Raw genomic sequence first — 14,527 nt, forward strand, 5'->3', positions numbered from 1 at the left:
ACCTTTAGATTTTGTATCAGTAGCTGCACGGAACTGTATAGATAAACTGATAGAGAATTGAATGGAATTGTATAGATACACGGATAGAGAATTGAATGGAATTGTATAGATAAACGGATAGAGAATTGAATGGAATTGTATAGATGAATGGAACTGTATAGATAAACGGATAGAGAATTGAATGGAATTGTATAGATGAATGGAACTGTATAGATAAATGGATAGAGAATTGAATGAAATTGTATAGATAAACAGATAGAGAATTGAATGGAATTGTATAGAGAAACGGAGGAGATTTGAATGGATTTGACTGGGGACATAAATATGTCCAGATGTCAATCCACAATTGCAAATGTCTGAGACCAAAGTAGTCAATTTGTGAAAAAAATAATATTTCTAGCACCAAATTCCACATTAGAGTTTTATTAGTCAATTTATGATCCCACCAACTTTTTAAATCAAAAAGTAGAATCTGGATTTCACGAGCGCTGTATGAAGGTAGAAATTTGTATTTGCAATACATACCCCATGCTTACTGCAATACGTTATCATTTAAAGAGTATAATTATTTGTATACTTTGCATTATTATCTACTTTATCTATGAATCTGTGGAAGCCCAATGGAATTTTATCTTTAGAAAGTGATGATAAGTCATATTGGCGTGGGAACTGTCATGTAAATATTCTTATACGCTACCATATTATATTTTGTTGAAATATTATCACTGTACTCGAGTTCTTGCAGTAATAGTATTGAATATCTAATTTAAAATTAAGTAAGGGGTGTGAGTTAGGACTATTTGCTGCTTTGGTCTGAAGTTAGGCTGTTTGTTTGAATTTGCCTCCACTTAGGTCAAATGCAAAGTTATATATTGGAATAATAATTGAATGCTACAAAATGTGAACCAATAAAAAAAAAAAAAGTAAATATTTACTTTATCGTCTGATGGTCAACCTGCTCCCATTGATTTAAGGACAACAAAAGGTAAATATAGCGCATCCTGTATATACACAGAATAACAAATCAGGGATCTTATCACTGGTAGCACTCACATGTGACAGAGCACCGAGGAACCGAGCACCGTGGTTTCAAAAAGTTCTCCCTCATTTAGTACCTTAACAAGTGGCCTTAATCGACCTTAATTGGCTTTATCGACAATCAATATTAATTCCTGTAATATATCTATTTCTGATGGAAAAGTCATAAAGAAAATTCACCACTTGCTACATCTTCCCAGGTGGGAGAGGCATAATATAGTGTGAAAATATTAAAAACTAAAAAATTTTATTAAATCAAATGCACATTCGCCCCAGTTCTATTTCTTTAGCTTATTATAATCATAATAATATTTTTGCCTCTAAACATTTACTCCAAGTTGTATAAAAGGGGAGAATTATCATTTTTTTTTAGACTATTCATTAGCCTGTCTCTTATAAATTATTTTCCAGAATGGTCTATATTATAATAAACATTATAATAAAACTTTTAAAAAACTGCCGAGGAACCAGAATCATGGGGTACATTTAAAACGCACTTGCTCAGCTGATTTCTTTTGTGAATTTCTATTAATACTGTTCCTTCAAAGTGAAAACATATATAGTTAAATCCTGATAGGACAATTATGTCACTTACCTAAAAACAGAAATAGGAACATGAAATCTCTGTTATCCATTTTTTCATGCAAAATGAGGTTCCCTTGTGACTGGTCCTGAGAAGACTGCTTAGCTAGTGGCGTCCAAATGTTTGAAAGTGTCAGATTTCTAGATTTCGACCTCCTTGTTTGATTTGTAGGCAGTCTGAGCTGTCCAGAGTAAAGTCCTCTTCGATCACTATAAAATTACTTAGTAACCCATTTATATGTTCCCTCCCTCCCTGGAGAATGCAGAGAGACTTGTTCCTCAACACCTTTTGAACATTTCCATTATTCACTGCCCTTTACTACACTTCAAACAATAACGTCACCGTCATATGGAGACCATTCTATTGTCTCACTGTCACCTGGTCTAACAGGTTAAAACTAAATTTCTCTGTAATTTCTGGTTATTTTTTTATATTATGGTATCAGATATTGGGCTACCTGTCCTGGCACTTTGTACTTTACATCATTGTATCCCTCTCTTTATTCTTTCTATACATTGTGCCAGTGAAATCGCTATCCATAGTAAAGACTTGGTGGGTGCATTCAGACTATCTTCATAAACTCTATGTCTGTCTGCAAGAGAACGTGCCCAAAGTCTCGATGCTCGTCAGTGAGTCAGGTTGCTGATGATGTCATACCACTACATTGAGGATTGGTCAGTTGGGATCCCACACTCTACATGGCATAACGTAGGCAGCCTTACCCCCCTAACAATAAATGATGTTGATCCTTGTTTTTTTGATGATGTTTTTCTCTTGCATTTCTCTCAAGACCCCTGTTGCCAGTACAATACATGAAGCAACTTCCCAGAGACTTGCTGAGACAGAAAATATTCAGCCTCCCACAAAGTCGGGATAATGGTGGCTCTGGATCCATTAAGCAGGAACTAAGCATGATGAAAAGACAAAAAAAATCACATAGAAAGTGTGTGGAAAAAAAAAACTTACATTTGGACACTACACAAGACAAGAAACGGGAATTTGCAGAGTAAAAAAATTGATAACCAGTTCACTTTTAATGAATAGCCAGTTCATGTAGACATCAGTAGGAAAAACTGCTGTTCAGTCATTTCTGATCAATTCCCAGACTTAAATTTAGATCTGATGAGAGAATTTGACCTGTGTGATTACAGTTACATATGAAGACAAATAATTATAGCAATAAATTGTCTAAAATAATAAAACATGTTTTTAAAACACAAAACACTGGTCAAGGTGGCATGGCCTGACTATTGATGTGAGCATGAACATGAACACAGCTGGGACTTCCAGCCATTCATTTATTTTGCATACGAACGCAGTGGCGTTCGGAAAATTGAAGCCCGCAAACCAGGGACACACATAGACTATGGCCATTCACAAGTTCATTAGATAATTCGAACAATATTTTAACTATTGGAAATAGACCGGCCGCACAGCCTAATTCTCTGGAACTGTTTTGGGCATGAAAATATGCGTGCGGTCGGTCAAATGAGACTTCCAAGGAACTTTTGTACCCCTGAACCGATCTGGGTGATTTTTAAGTATGTTGCTCCCCCAGATCGGGGCTATCCAGAAATGTATGTTTTATGGGGATTATTAGGTTATTCTATTAGCTACTTTAATTATATCCCAGGCAGAGGGGATATGTTGATTGCTTGCTGTACATGGGAGTGTCACAGACTGTATGTTTGTTCTTATTGGTCTGTAAAGTTGGGAATGCAGTGTTCCTTCAGGTCCAGGGGGTGTGCCTCTGGCCTGAAGAAATGTATAAATTGTAAGTGATGGCTTGCATTAAACAGACTTGTTCGAACCTTCATGAAGTCTTGGCTCATGTTTTGGGGATTGGAGAACTACCTACACTCTGGGGATTGCAATAATCACTATACTTCCCAGAGTATAATCACTAAGCTCTTCCTGTTCCTGCCCTCTGGATTTAAGAGAGGTCTTCCTACTGGAAGCTAGATCCTGGCCCAGGGTAGGAGGAAGACGGCGAGACCCCAACCAAGCTGCGGCGGTGCGTGCGGTCTGCGGTGGTTATGGCGTCTAGTGGAGTGCTTGGAGCCGTCAGGAAGCACTAGAAGCATCCGTCAACAGAAGGTACCCAGTCGGGATGCTAGGCGATCCGTTACAGTAAGGCCATAATTTTCATAGTATCGATTAGCCCTGCCCACGAGAGCATTGTGCCTTTCCATGAGTTCAGATTCCTGCAAATTGTCTGTAGTAGGGGCACATGATTTTTTTTTGTTGTAAATTCTTTATTTTGTCATATAGATGAGTACAAAAACATAAACAAACGCCACAACAGCGTACATGTGTGTGTATACAGGTTGAGTAATAGCACTAATAATACAAATATTCGGTCATATGCGATCTTGAATACGTGATATTTGTCAAGCTCCATAATGTCTGACAGTAAGATGTATACAGCTGTAACAATGGTGCATATGCACGCATTTGTAAAACATAAGTAAACTATGCTTTCATATAAAAAATTGTGAGCTTAAAGTTTTAAAGATGTATGAAGTTCTTTTAGCGTATTTAAGCTCCACTTTTACACACATTTGTTTTGTGGTCCTGACAAGTGTTGAATCCATCCAATAACTTTGGCAAAGGCAAGAATAAGGTTTGAAAAAATGTGTTAATTTTTATGTACTTATTTTCATGTGAAATATTGTGGGGTTCATCACAAATGTCTATACATGCAAGTCAAGTTTAAATAATTTATGGTTTGTTTATATTTTAAAATTCTTTGAGCCAGTTATGCTCCATTTCTGCACACATTTATTTTGTTGTCCTGACTAGTATTGAATCTATCATATAGCGCGGGTGCATGCAGTGTCTCCACTATGTGGAGTACACTACTGTATTGTGTTTGTGAAATGGCTGTAAATACGGTTAATTTGAGCTTCAAGTTGGAAGAGCGTGAATGGTCAGTCATAACATATGATGAGATGGAGAAGAAGTGCCCATGCATCCATTCCAGTTGGAAGCAAAGATTTCCATATTTAAATGCACCAGGACAAGCTGTACGGGGGAGAGGCACTCAGGGAGAGGCACTCAGAGTGCTGAGGTGGGAGAGGAACACACATGGCTGGGGGGAGAGGCACACAGAGGACTGGGGGGAGAGAAGCACACAGAGGGCTGACGTGGGAGAGGAACACAGAGGGCTGGGGGGAGAGGCACACAGAGGACTGGTGGGAGAGGTACACAGATAACTGGGGGAGAAAAGCAGGCACACAGAGTGCTGAGGTAGGAGAGGAACACAGAAGACTGAGAGGGGAGAGGCACACAAAGGGCTGGGGAAGGCACACTAGGACTGAGGAGGGAAGAAACACACAAAGGGTTGAGGGGATGAAGAGGTACAGAGTGTTGGGTGAGGAAGAGGCACACAGAGGGTTGATGGAAAAAGAGGAACACAAAAGGGCTAGGGGGACAAACAGACACACAGAGGGGCTGGGATGGACAAAGAGACACAAAGAGGGTCTGGGGGCGAATTGAGACACACCGAGTAGATGGGGTAGAAAGTTGTCAATATTTTTATATTTTGACAAGAGTGCAAACTAATTCTAACAAAGATTATCATAATTATTGTGTGACATGCCCTAGGATTAACCCTCTCTAACCTGGACGTAAATAACCTGGGCAGTGTACTTTTACTAAGCTGTAAATTGTCAAGAATCGATAAGGGAGTGTTAAATAGACAAAATGGTAAAACATACAAAATGAAGCCCTTCATTCAGACTCCTACTACTCCTGGGGGACAATAACGATAGTACACATCAGCCCCAATACATAGGATAAAAACAAAATAAATAGTTACTTGAGCGCTATCCCAAATCCCTATGTACATATAAATAACTGGAGACTTTTTTAGTATCACTACAATGGCCATTTAGGTGTAAAATCATCCCACGTCAAGGCAACACCTCTTACGAATGTGAGTAATAGATTTAGTATAAAGTCGCTACACACACATATTCTGCTGATTTGACCCAGTATTGGGATTATATTAGTTCTGACGCGGTGCATTAACCCCTCCAATCCCGGGCTGGCCCAGATTATTAGTTAGCGAAAAAAGTGGGAATAAAAAATTGGAAAAGGAAAAGAACATAAAAAGATAACGTGACCCATTAAAGCTGAATTTTTAAAAACATAATTTATTTAACAAACTCTTTAATTTAGTTACATATTTAAATAACGTGCATTAAAATTGCTAAATTTCTGCTATATAGCAGGACTGAGACATTTTCCAAATCTGCTATTTTAGAGTAAATCTTGTAATTCCCTCTTCCCTCTTGTAATTCCCTCTTTTCAGAATAAACTCGGATATGTTTTATATTGACTGTCGTGTTTCTGGTGACTGTATTTTTCCTTTAATATTTCATAACTCACACAATTTGCTAAATATTTTAAATGACAGCCTATCAGCAATAGTTACCTATAATTGGTATATGTTCCTATTATTGGAGTCCAGATAGTATCTGTATCAATATTTTCCAGACACTCCAGCTTCATGTTAACTGCACGTTTTTTTTTAACATATATTGAGCAATGTAAGAGCAGGCATGTTTCATATTTCTTTATCAATAAAACGATTCTTCACCTCTCTGTACACACTCTCTCATAGAAAACTATGAGATCATTCAGACTGTATACGTAGACAGGATGTCCATTGTCTTGTATTGGTCAGGGAGAAGCTTTGTCTCCTCTGTGATGTCCCAGAGTTGGCTTAGTGGGGATATGACAGCAGTTCTAAGTAGGCCTATTGGAAACAGAAGCCATCTTTATCATACACCTCGTAACCCCTGCCAGGAGTATGAATGGTTATGGAGAGAAAATACAATATTTTTCTACTCTATTGAGTAACTGTTTTTCTTGTTGTAGAAAGAGCTGCATTAAGGCAGAACACATGAAGGAAACAAATTGTGGAAAACCAAATCCTGGTTTAGGTTGTGGGCTACTTGGGAATGTCCATCTGGGAAGCAGCTATGCAGGGTGGGGTGAAAGGCAGGTTTGGGTGCCTTGTCAGAGGTCCTTCAAGTTACAATGGTTCAGGTCAATGCAGCAGAAACGTGAGAGCACCAACAAGGAGCAGAACTGATATAGTCGGAAGAGACATGGAAGATGAGGTCGTAGTTGATTTGATCCAGTTTTCATAAGCTGATACGAGGGTATAAACTCCAGGTCTGTTTGGGAGGGCACACCCATTTCCATAACTCACAATGCCAACCTGATACCAGACACTGTCAACCTGGCAGACCAGCGGACCCCCAGAGTCACCCTGCAAGACAGAGATTGAGTTATATCCAGAGCTAATGACTCAATTAACTCAATGAAATGCTGCGCAGTATAGAGGTGAGGGCAATTGGAAACAGATAGTAGACGAGAGGGAGACATAGAGGTTTATTTACTGAAAATTATAAGTGGGGACCCAACATCACCAACCTCATGCAGACCAAATACATCAGGTTAGTAAATACAGTCTGGATGAGATTCATTAGAAAATTCTCCATCTCTAAATTCTCCATCCCTCCTTCTATCCCACGTGAAAATCATTGATTCACTCAGGTGAAGGGTGACAAGGATTGGATAATGCTGTTTATTAAAACATACCAAATCATTTGTGATCTATTTATTTCTCTGTCTTGTCTAGATTGTATGCCCAGAGTGACGTGCACCCTGCTGTATATTCCTTATTGAGACACAATAACTCACATCTAATTCTATATTAGGACTAAAATGTGTTGGAATCATTGGGATAAGAATTATCAAAGAGCCTGAAAATTAATGCAAAAATGTAAAAGGGGAGCTGTCATCAATGAAATGTCCCTATTGGTTCCAGTGGTTTCCATGGTAACTGCTTCACATTTAATACTTTACACCACTGTTAGAACAGAGCACTTTGATAAATCTCTCCTATTATGTATTTTATATTCAGCTCACTAGCTAATAAAACACTGATGAGCCCAAGTGAACTTTTAGCTTGAGGAGAGCCCAAGAAAATACATTGCAAAAAGAAAAAGAATATGAGAACTCTTAGAACGGGCAAAAGTGTAGAGAAACTCAGTAGTTTGCCCTTTTGTTAGTCTCAGCTCAGGTCCAAAAAAAGCTGAAACGATCGTCCATTGATGCTGTATCTCTCGAACGATCGTCCATTGATGCTGTATCTCTCGAACGATCGTCCATTGATGCTGTATCTCTCGAACGATCGTCCATTGATGCTGTATCTCTCGTGCAGAGAACTTGCCGGCATTACAGTTCTAAACTGCCCTTATGAGTGGGTACAGTCTGATACACAAATGGTATAGGTCAGCAAAACCTTTTTGAGACCTGACCCGGGATTAACCGAAGGGCAAGCTTTGCCTGCGCTCAGAGTTCTCATATTCTCTGTTTTTTTTTGCAGGAGTGAATTACTGCCGAATGCTATAGTGTTTTACTCTTTATTATAGCATTGATTATATAGACAGGAATATTGATCTGTATTGTCTAAACTGCATGCACATAGTCTAAACATTGTTATATATCACAAAACCCAACAAAACAGAAGTCAACAGAATTACATTCCCATAGAAACCTGTCTATTGGAAGGGATGATGTGTAATATAGACATTCTGAGCGATAGACAGACAGATAGACAGAAAAATAGATAGACAGACAGATACATAGTTACATTGTTACATAGCTGAAAAGAGACTTGCATCCATCAAGTTCAGCCTTCCTCACGTTTGGTTTTGTTGTTGATCCAAAAGACGGCAAAAAACCCAGTCTGAAGCGCTTCCAATTTTGCAACAAACTAGGAAAAAATTCCTTCTTGATCCCAAAATAGCAGTCAGATGTCTCCTTGGATCAAGCAGCTATTACCCCACTAATTAGAAATGATATTCCTGTATGTTATGTTTTTGCAAGTATTTATCCAATTTCAGTTTAAACATCTGTATAGACTCTGACAAAACCACCTCTTCAGGCAGAGAATAAAGATAGATAAATAGATATGGAGAATTAGCAAAGTCTCGCACACGGTTTTGTGCAGCTTTTTGGTGCATTTTCAGCATTACTTATTAAACCTTTCAGATTTATTATATGAAGTGCCTTAAGTATACTCTTTTATGCCTAATTATACTTTTTGAACGTATGTTTTTAAGCGATGTAACAGATTTATCAAGCTCACCATAACCTTTTCAGCCAGAAAGATGTTCTGTTTCATTATTCTGTCTGCCAGTCTAGATTTTTACGGTCTTTTTTTGCAATGGACTTTTTTTTCAAAAACATAGCATAATTTAGGCAGAGAAATGCCAATAGTAAATAAGAAGAGATTAGAAAGTAAAAGTAAACACACATCAGAACACTTTAATTAATCTCCCCCAGTGTGTAACTAGATTAAAGATCTGGGGTTGGGCTGACTCACCTGGCAGGAGTCCTTCCCTCCAGCCTGGTACCCGGCGCAGATCTGGTCGCTCTGAATTATGGTCATATTGCCTGTAAATCCACTGTTTATGTTGTACATGGCATTACATGAGTCTCTGGTAATTAGTGGAACCATCACTTGCTGAAGAGTCTTAGGGCTCGATAAGTAAACTGGGTACAAACCAAAAACCGATTATTAGGACATAGTTGAAAACAAGAGAAAACGTAATATGCCATGACCTCTATCAGTCAGTGTGAAGTGTTTTGTCTGGAGAGGGAGATCTAAATCTCCTATTTGTTAAAAATACACAGGTAGCCACAGGTGTGCAGCAAGCTCCAAAATAGTTAGGTTACAAGAACATTTAAAATACCATAACTTCTCCCCTCTTAGTCATATCAGAAAAGTCGGTTTACAAAACTGAGCGAGTATTGACACATGATCGCACGTACCATCAGGCCTTTCTTCCTGAGCCCACTCAGGATGCAGATACCAACCCGACAACCCCTGGACCCAAATGCGTTAATCTTTGCATCTGACATAACCTACACTTAAGCATCTACCTGCTCAAGGTTCTACACGGTGGTTTACGTCTCACCTGATATTCTCCCACCTGTCCAGGTACAAAAATTTCAATACCAAGGGTTCCTTGATATACGCATTGCAGCCAACTGACCTTGTTGTAGCGTAATCTTGGCCCCTAGACACACATGAGGTGACCTTGAGAAGCTAAACATAAACAGCATGCTCTTCACTGCAAACGCTTAAACATTTCACTGACCACTTCCAATTCCATGCTAACGTATTGAGCTACCAGACACTGTCCACAACTTCGCGGCATGCTATTACTAACTCATGTCGACCCTCTAATAGGCCAGTCATCATACCATTACACTACTACCACCTCTACTTGCTCTTCATCTGGTATCCCCAATGATGACCATAGTACACATCAGCTCAAATACATACAGTAAAAAACAAAGAAAAAAAGTCAGGGTCTGCGTCCGTATCAGACAGCAACAGAACTAGCAGGATACGGACGCAGACCCTGAAACCAGCCATAAAGGATTTAACATCTATCGAGAGAAAATACATCCTAAGATCTGGGGACCGATCGGCCAGTAGCGTGCATCACTCAGAGTGAGGTCTGGGACGCACGCCAACCTCACAGCCAATAGCTGGAGATTTCTGTATTAGCAACATACTATCTACATCATTCCTTGCCGGTCCCTGCGGTTAACTTGGAATAAGAACTGCATAACTGCTGGTAACACTCTTACAAACCATTCTGATTTATATTTTTATATTTTTAATATTTTTAGTTTTTATATTTGATATAAGCATTATGCCTAATAAACTTTGTATTAACTCTATCCAGTATACCTAATTCATTTGATTATTTTTAGCGATACCCAATTTTATTGTATTATAGAATACAGTTCCATATACTGTATGTCTATTTCATAGAATTTACATCTCTTTGCCATAAAGTATAGCATCTGGTATATACTCCACTTTTTCTGTCTCTAACAGATTTAAAGGCGTATACACCATATATAACTGTGAAAACATATACCATTTATTACATTATGCGATAGGAAACAGTTCCTTATACTGTCTTTCTATATCTTTTATGTGGTTTAAATCTCTTTGCACAAAGTATAGCATTTGGTGTGTACTAAATTGACTCTGTCTCTAGCAGATTTAAAGACATACACCCCATATATATAAGTGCTGCAATTTATCCTGGATTATTTAATTTATCTTCATTTGAACATATAAAAAGCCTTTCATGGTGAACTAACCCCTGGACCCATTGCACTGAATTCAAGGTGTTAATTAAACTACTATTTTTTTAGACAGATTTTTGGGTGAAATTTCTGCCTCATTCAGACTCATCAGACTCCCTCATTCCTGTGTGTTGCAGTAGGCTTACCAGATCAACTTAGTCTAATTTAGAGGCATTGCGTAGCATCCAGTAAATGGGAGATTAAAGCAGGACCCAGTGATGAAGGTGCAGTTATTAAATTGTAACAAGCGGAGAAAGAACTACAGAAGAAGATAAAAACTACATTTGGGGAACATCCAAGAGGAAAAAGTACCCTAAGTAATGGGGAGATGTGTGGTCACCTGGCCTTATGTAAATCTTTCTTTATGAATAACTTTGTAAGTTTTTTCTTAAAATTAAACTCAGAATTTTAGTAAATTAATTCTGGTCGGCAATAAATTAATTCTGGTCGGCAAAACTGAGTCTAAAATAGCTGAATTCACAAACTTCTCTGTAGACATAACTTGGCTGCTTCAACCTCTGAAGCAACCTCTTCATTTGTGATTCTTCCCAATGGATATTATGGACTCATTGACCTTGAGGGACAGATTGTCCCATTGTCTGTAAAGTCATGATATGTCGAAGGGGGATATAACTAGGTATTGGGATCCTCTAATGAGCTTAGCAGTTTATGTAGTTATTCACAGACTCTTACCTCCGTAGCTGGTAGCCCCCCATCCAGTAACCCAGCAATTCATGCCGTTTGTGAAACTGATGGACGTGGGGGGCAGGCACACAGGTCGAATGTATGCAGTGTAAGTGATGTTGCTTGAGAGTTTGATGAGAGCAATGTCACCACTAGACCCGGTGCCATCGTGCAGACTGTTGATTACAAAACTATTCACGTTGGACGTCACTTGGTGAGAATTGGTTATGGACAGCTGGTAGGCACCAAGGACAACAGTGTACGATGAAGCAGTATTTGACCTGAGAAAGCAAGCAACAATTTAGCAAAAAGACTTAATCTAAATCACATATAAATCTTGTAAATATAATGTATAGAGATATTTTTAACAAAGTACAAACTGGCATGAATTGGTGTAACTTTATGTTATTAAGTAAAAGAATCGATAAATACTTACACTCACAGTGTCATTCAAATAGTTCGGATCTATGCCCCCAAAACCCCTACACAACATTAAATGTCTGTTCTCCATTTAAATTTAAAGTGATTCTCCAACCACCATGAACACTTTTGTGATTTAATGTGGTCTTGGTGGTATGTGTGGTGTTTCAGCTCGAAACGCTCCACATACTGAGTTATCTGCTCTTGTGAGTTGAGGATTCTGTACCGGGCTGCCTAATGTCAACTCTGTGCGTATTCTACCTCTGTCGTCAGTGCGCAGTGTCTGACGACATACATCGTAATCTTTTCCCTCTCAGACACATATATGTTATGTTTAGCCAAATAATGTGCAAAATACTCCAGGTATTGGTGGTCATAACCTAATTATACATGTAGAAAGAAGACATATTGAAATACAGCAGTTAATGACGTTAATCCAGTACAGGTCTACATACATTCAGTACATCCAGACTCTTTCATCAGTGCCACAAACAATTTTGGATAAAACAAAGTAAAAACTGTTTGTGAAAGATGTCTGAAGCTCATTCGTGTGATTGTTCAGTTCGGCCAAATAATGTTCATGGAGAAAATATTTGGGGAAACATTTGGACGAATCAAAATTGGCAAGAAAACAGGCCAATCAGTGTACTGCAAATTTATACATTTCCCGCAATTAGTTCACAGATCAAGTGAGAAAAAGTATCCAACAGAGGAAAAATAAGGAGCCGTGAAAAACAAAAACAAAAATCCCTATTTATATATTTATATACCATTTATAAATATAGATGGGTTTTAACCCCTCCTCCTTCTTCCCCTCTTTTGCTCTCATCTCACTTGGTTTTTGAATAAAATAAAACATTTCTATCAATCATTTCTATTTTTGTCTCTAGAGGTTGAATTACAAATCTTGAATGTTCAGCCATCTCACTAGTCATTTGCTCTGTTATATGTCCGTGTGGTGCTTCGGAGATAATTAATTCAAACACTTTGGGTGAAGAGAAGGCAATATGTGATACATGGTTTGATTTCTAAGGCTCCATGACAAAAGCACAGCTGACAATGTCCCTTCCATCATCATCCTCACAGAATCACAATCTAATGCAGGATAGTAAATAACACTGAGCAACACTGACTTAAACATCATAGCTTCTAACATCTACAGGTAACTTGTGCCATCTATAGGTATCCACCATCTATAGGTATCCACCATCTATAGGTATCCATCATCTACAGGTACTGTGCGCCATCTATAGGTATCCATCATCTACAGGTACTGTGCTCCATCTATAGGTATCCATCATCTACAGGTACTGTGTGCCATCTGTAGGTACTGTGCACCATCTATAGCAACTGTGTGTCTTCTATAGGTATCCACAATCTATAGGTATTGGGTGCAATTTATAGGTACTCTGCGCCATCTATAGGTATCCACCATCTATAGGTACTGTGCTCCATCTATAGGTATCCACCATCTACAGGTACTGTGCACCATCTATAGGTACTGTATGCCATCTATAGATACTGTATGCCATCTATAGGTATTGTGTGCCATCTATAGATACTGTATGCCATCTATAGGTATTGTGTGCCATCTATAGATACTGTGCACCATCTATAGGTACCCTCTCTGATGAAGTTAGTGACCTTTGTCTCCTGGATAAAGGTTGCATTAAACAAACCTGTGAAACCATTTCTCCAATGAAAAGACATGGCAGAGCTCAGGCAGGCATTTAGCGCTATAGGCCTTTTTATCTCTAGATATTCCCATACTGTGTAGACGTGGGGGGATACTTACAATTCAAAGCAGTGCGCAGCCGTCATCACCAACTGATTCGAGATCAGGGACCCCCCGCAGATATGGCTGCCCTTATATCTTAGACTAATCTGCCAGGGCCAACTTCCTTCTGAAGCCACTGTACCCCCAACTATCCGGCCGGAGAACACGGAAATCCCACAAATGTCTGTAGCAGCCTTTGAAACAGAGCCCATTGTGAGAACTGTGGGGAAGATCAAAGAAATATAAAAGTTAATTATAGCCATTAGCAGTCTTTAGCTAACTACGATAAACATGCCAAGAATTCAAGTGTAAGACACCTTTGCCTAAAGGGATCCTGTAAAGTTTTTTTCATAATAAAATTACAATTTTATTAGTGTCTATAAATTGAGCTGTTTTTTTTTTTTTAAATGTGTCTTTTTGACAAAAAAATTCCATGTAAATGTGAGAATTACTTCCTGATTTCTTCCTGAAGGTGAAATCTGCTTCACGGGCAGTGTGCGCTGATTGTTATTAGAAGTAAAGCAGAGATCAGTAAATAAATATTAGTTTATTTCAAATTTAAGAAATCAAAAAACATTTCAAAACATTTACTTTATTTTTAAGTAAGTTTAAAGTTTTTCATAAAACATAGAAATGTTTTAGAGAAATGTTTCTTTATCGGTTTTGTTATGTGTGGGACACACATTAATTTAGAATATTTATTAATGTATTTATCTTTTCATTATATTATGTATAAGGACCGGAAAAAAAGTATTGTCAGAGAATTAACCAAAGAATCATTTGAAAATTAAAAAAAACACCTGAATCAATTTTATTTACAATGTTTTAAAATG

General features: G+C 38.2%; 1 protein-coding gene across 1 annotated transcript in view; it reads right to left on the minus strand.

Annotated features, from left to right (window-relative positions):
- The window catches only part of LOC134571381 (transmembrane protease serine 9-like), a 41,608-nt gene that overhangs the window by 17,037 nt on the left and 10,044 nt on the right, over nucleotides 1-14,527 (minus strand). The window contains exons 2-6 of the mRNA XM_063429583.1: nucleotides 13,713-13,914; nucleotides 11,507-11,778; nucleotides 9,027-9,196; nucleotides 6,685-6,902; nucleotides 1,634-1,821 (exon numbers count right to left, since the gene is read on the minus strand). Of these exons, the coding sequence (XP_063285653.1) occupies nucleotides 1,634-1,821; nucleotides 6,685-6,902; nucleotides 9,027-9,196; nucleotides 11,507-11,778; nucleotides 13,713-13,914 (1,050 nt within the window). The remainder of the gene's footprint in view (nucleotides 1-1,633; nucleotides 1,822-6,684; nucleotides 6,903-9,026; nucleotides 9,197-11,506; nucleotides 11,779-13,712; nucleotides 13,915-14,527) is intronic.

This window comes from Pelobates fuscus, chromosome 8, assembly GCF_036172605.1.
Source record: "Pelobates fuscus isolate aPelFus1 chromosome 8, aPelFus1.pri, whole genome shotgun sequence".
Classification (NCBI taxonomy): Eukaryota; Metazoa; Chordata; class Amphibia; order Anura; family Pelobatidae; genus Pelobates; species Pelobates fuscus.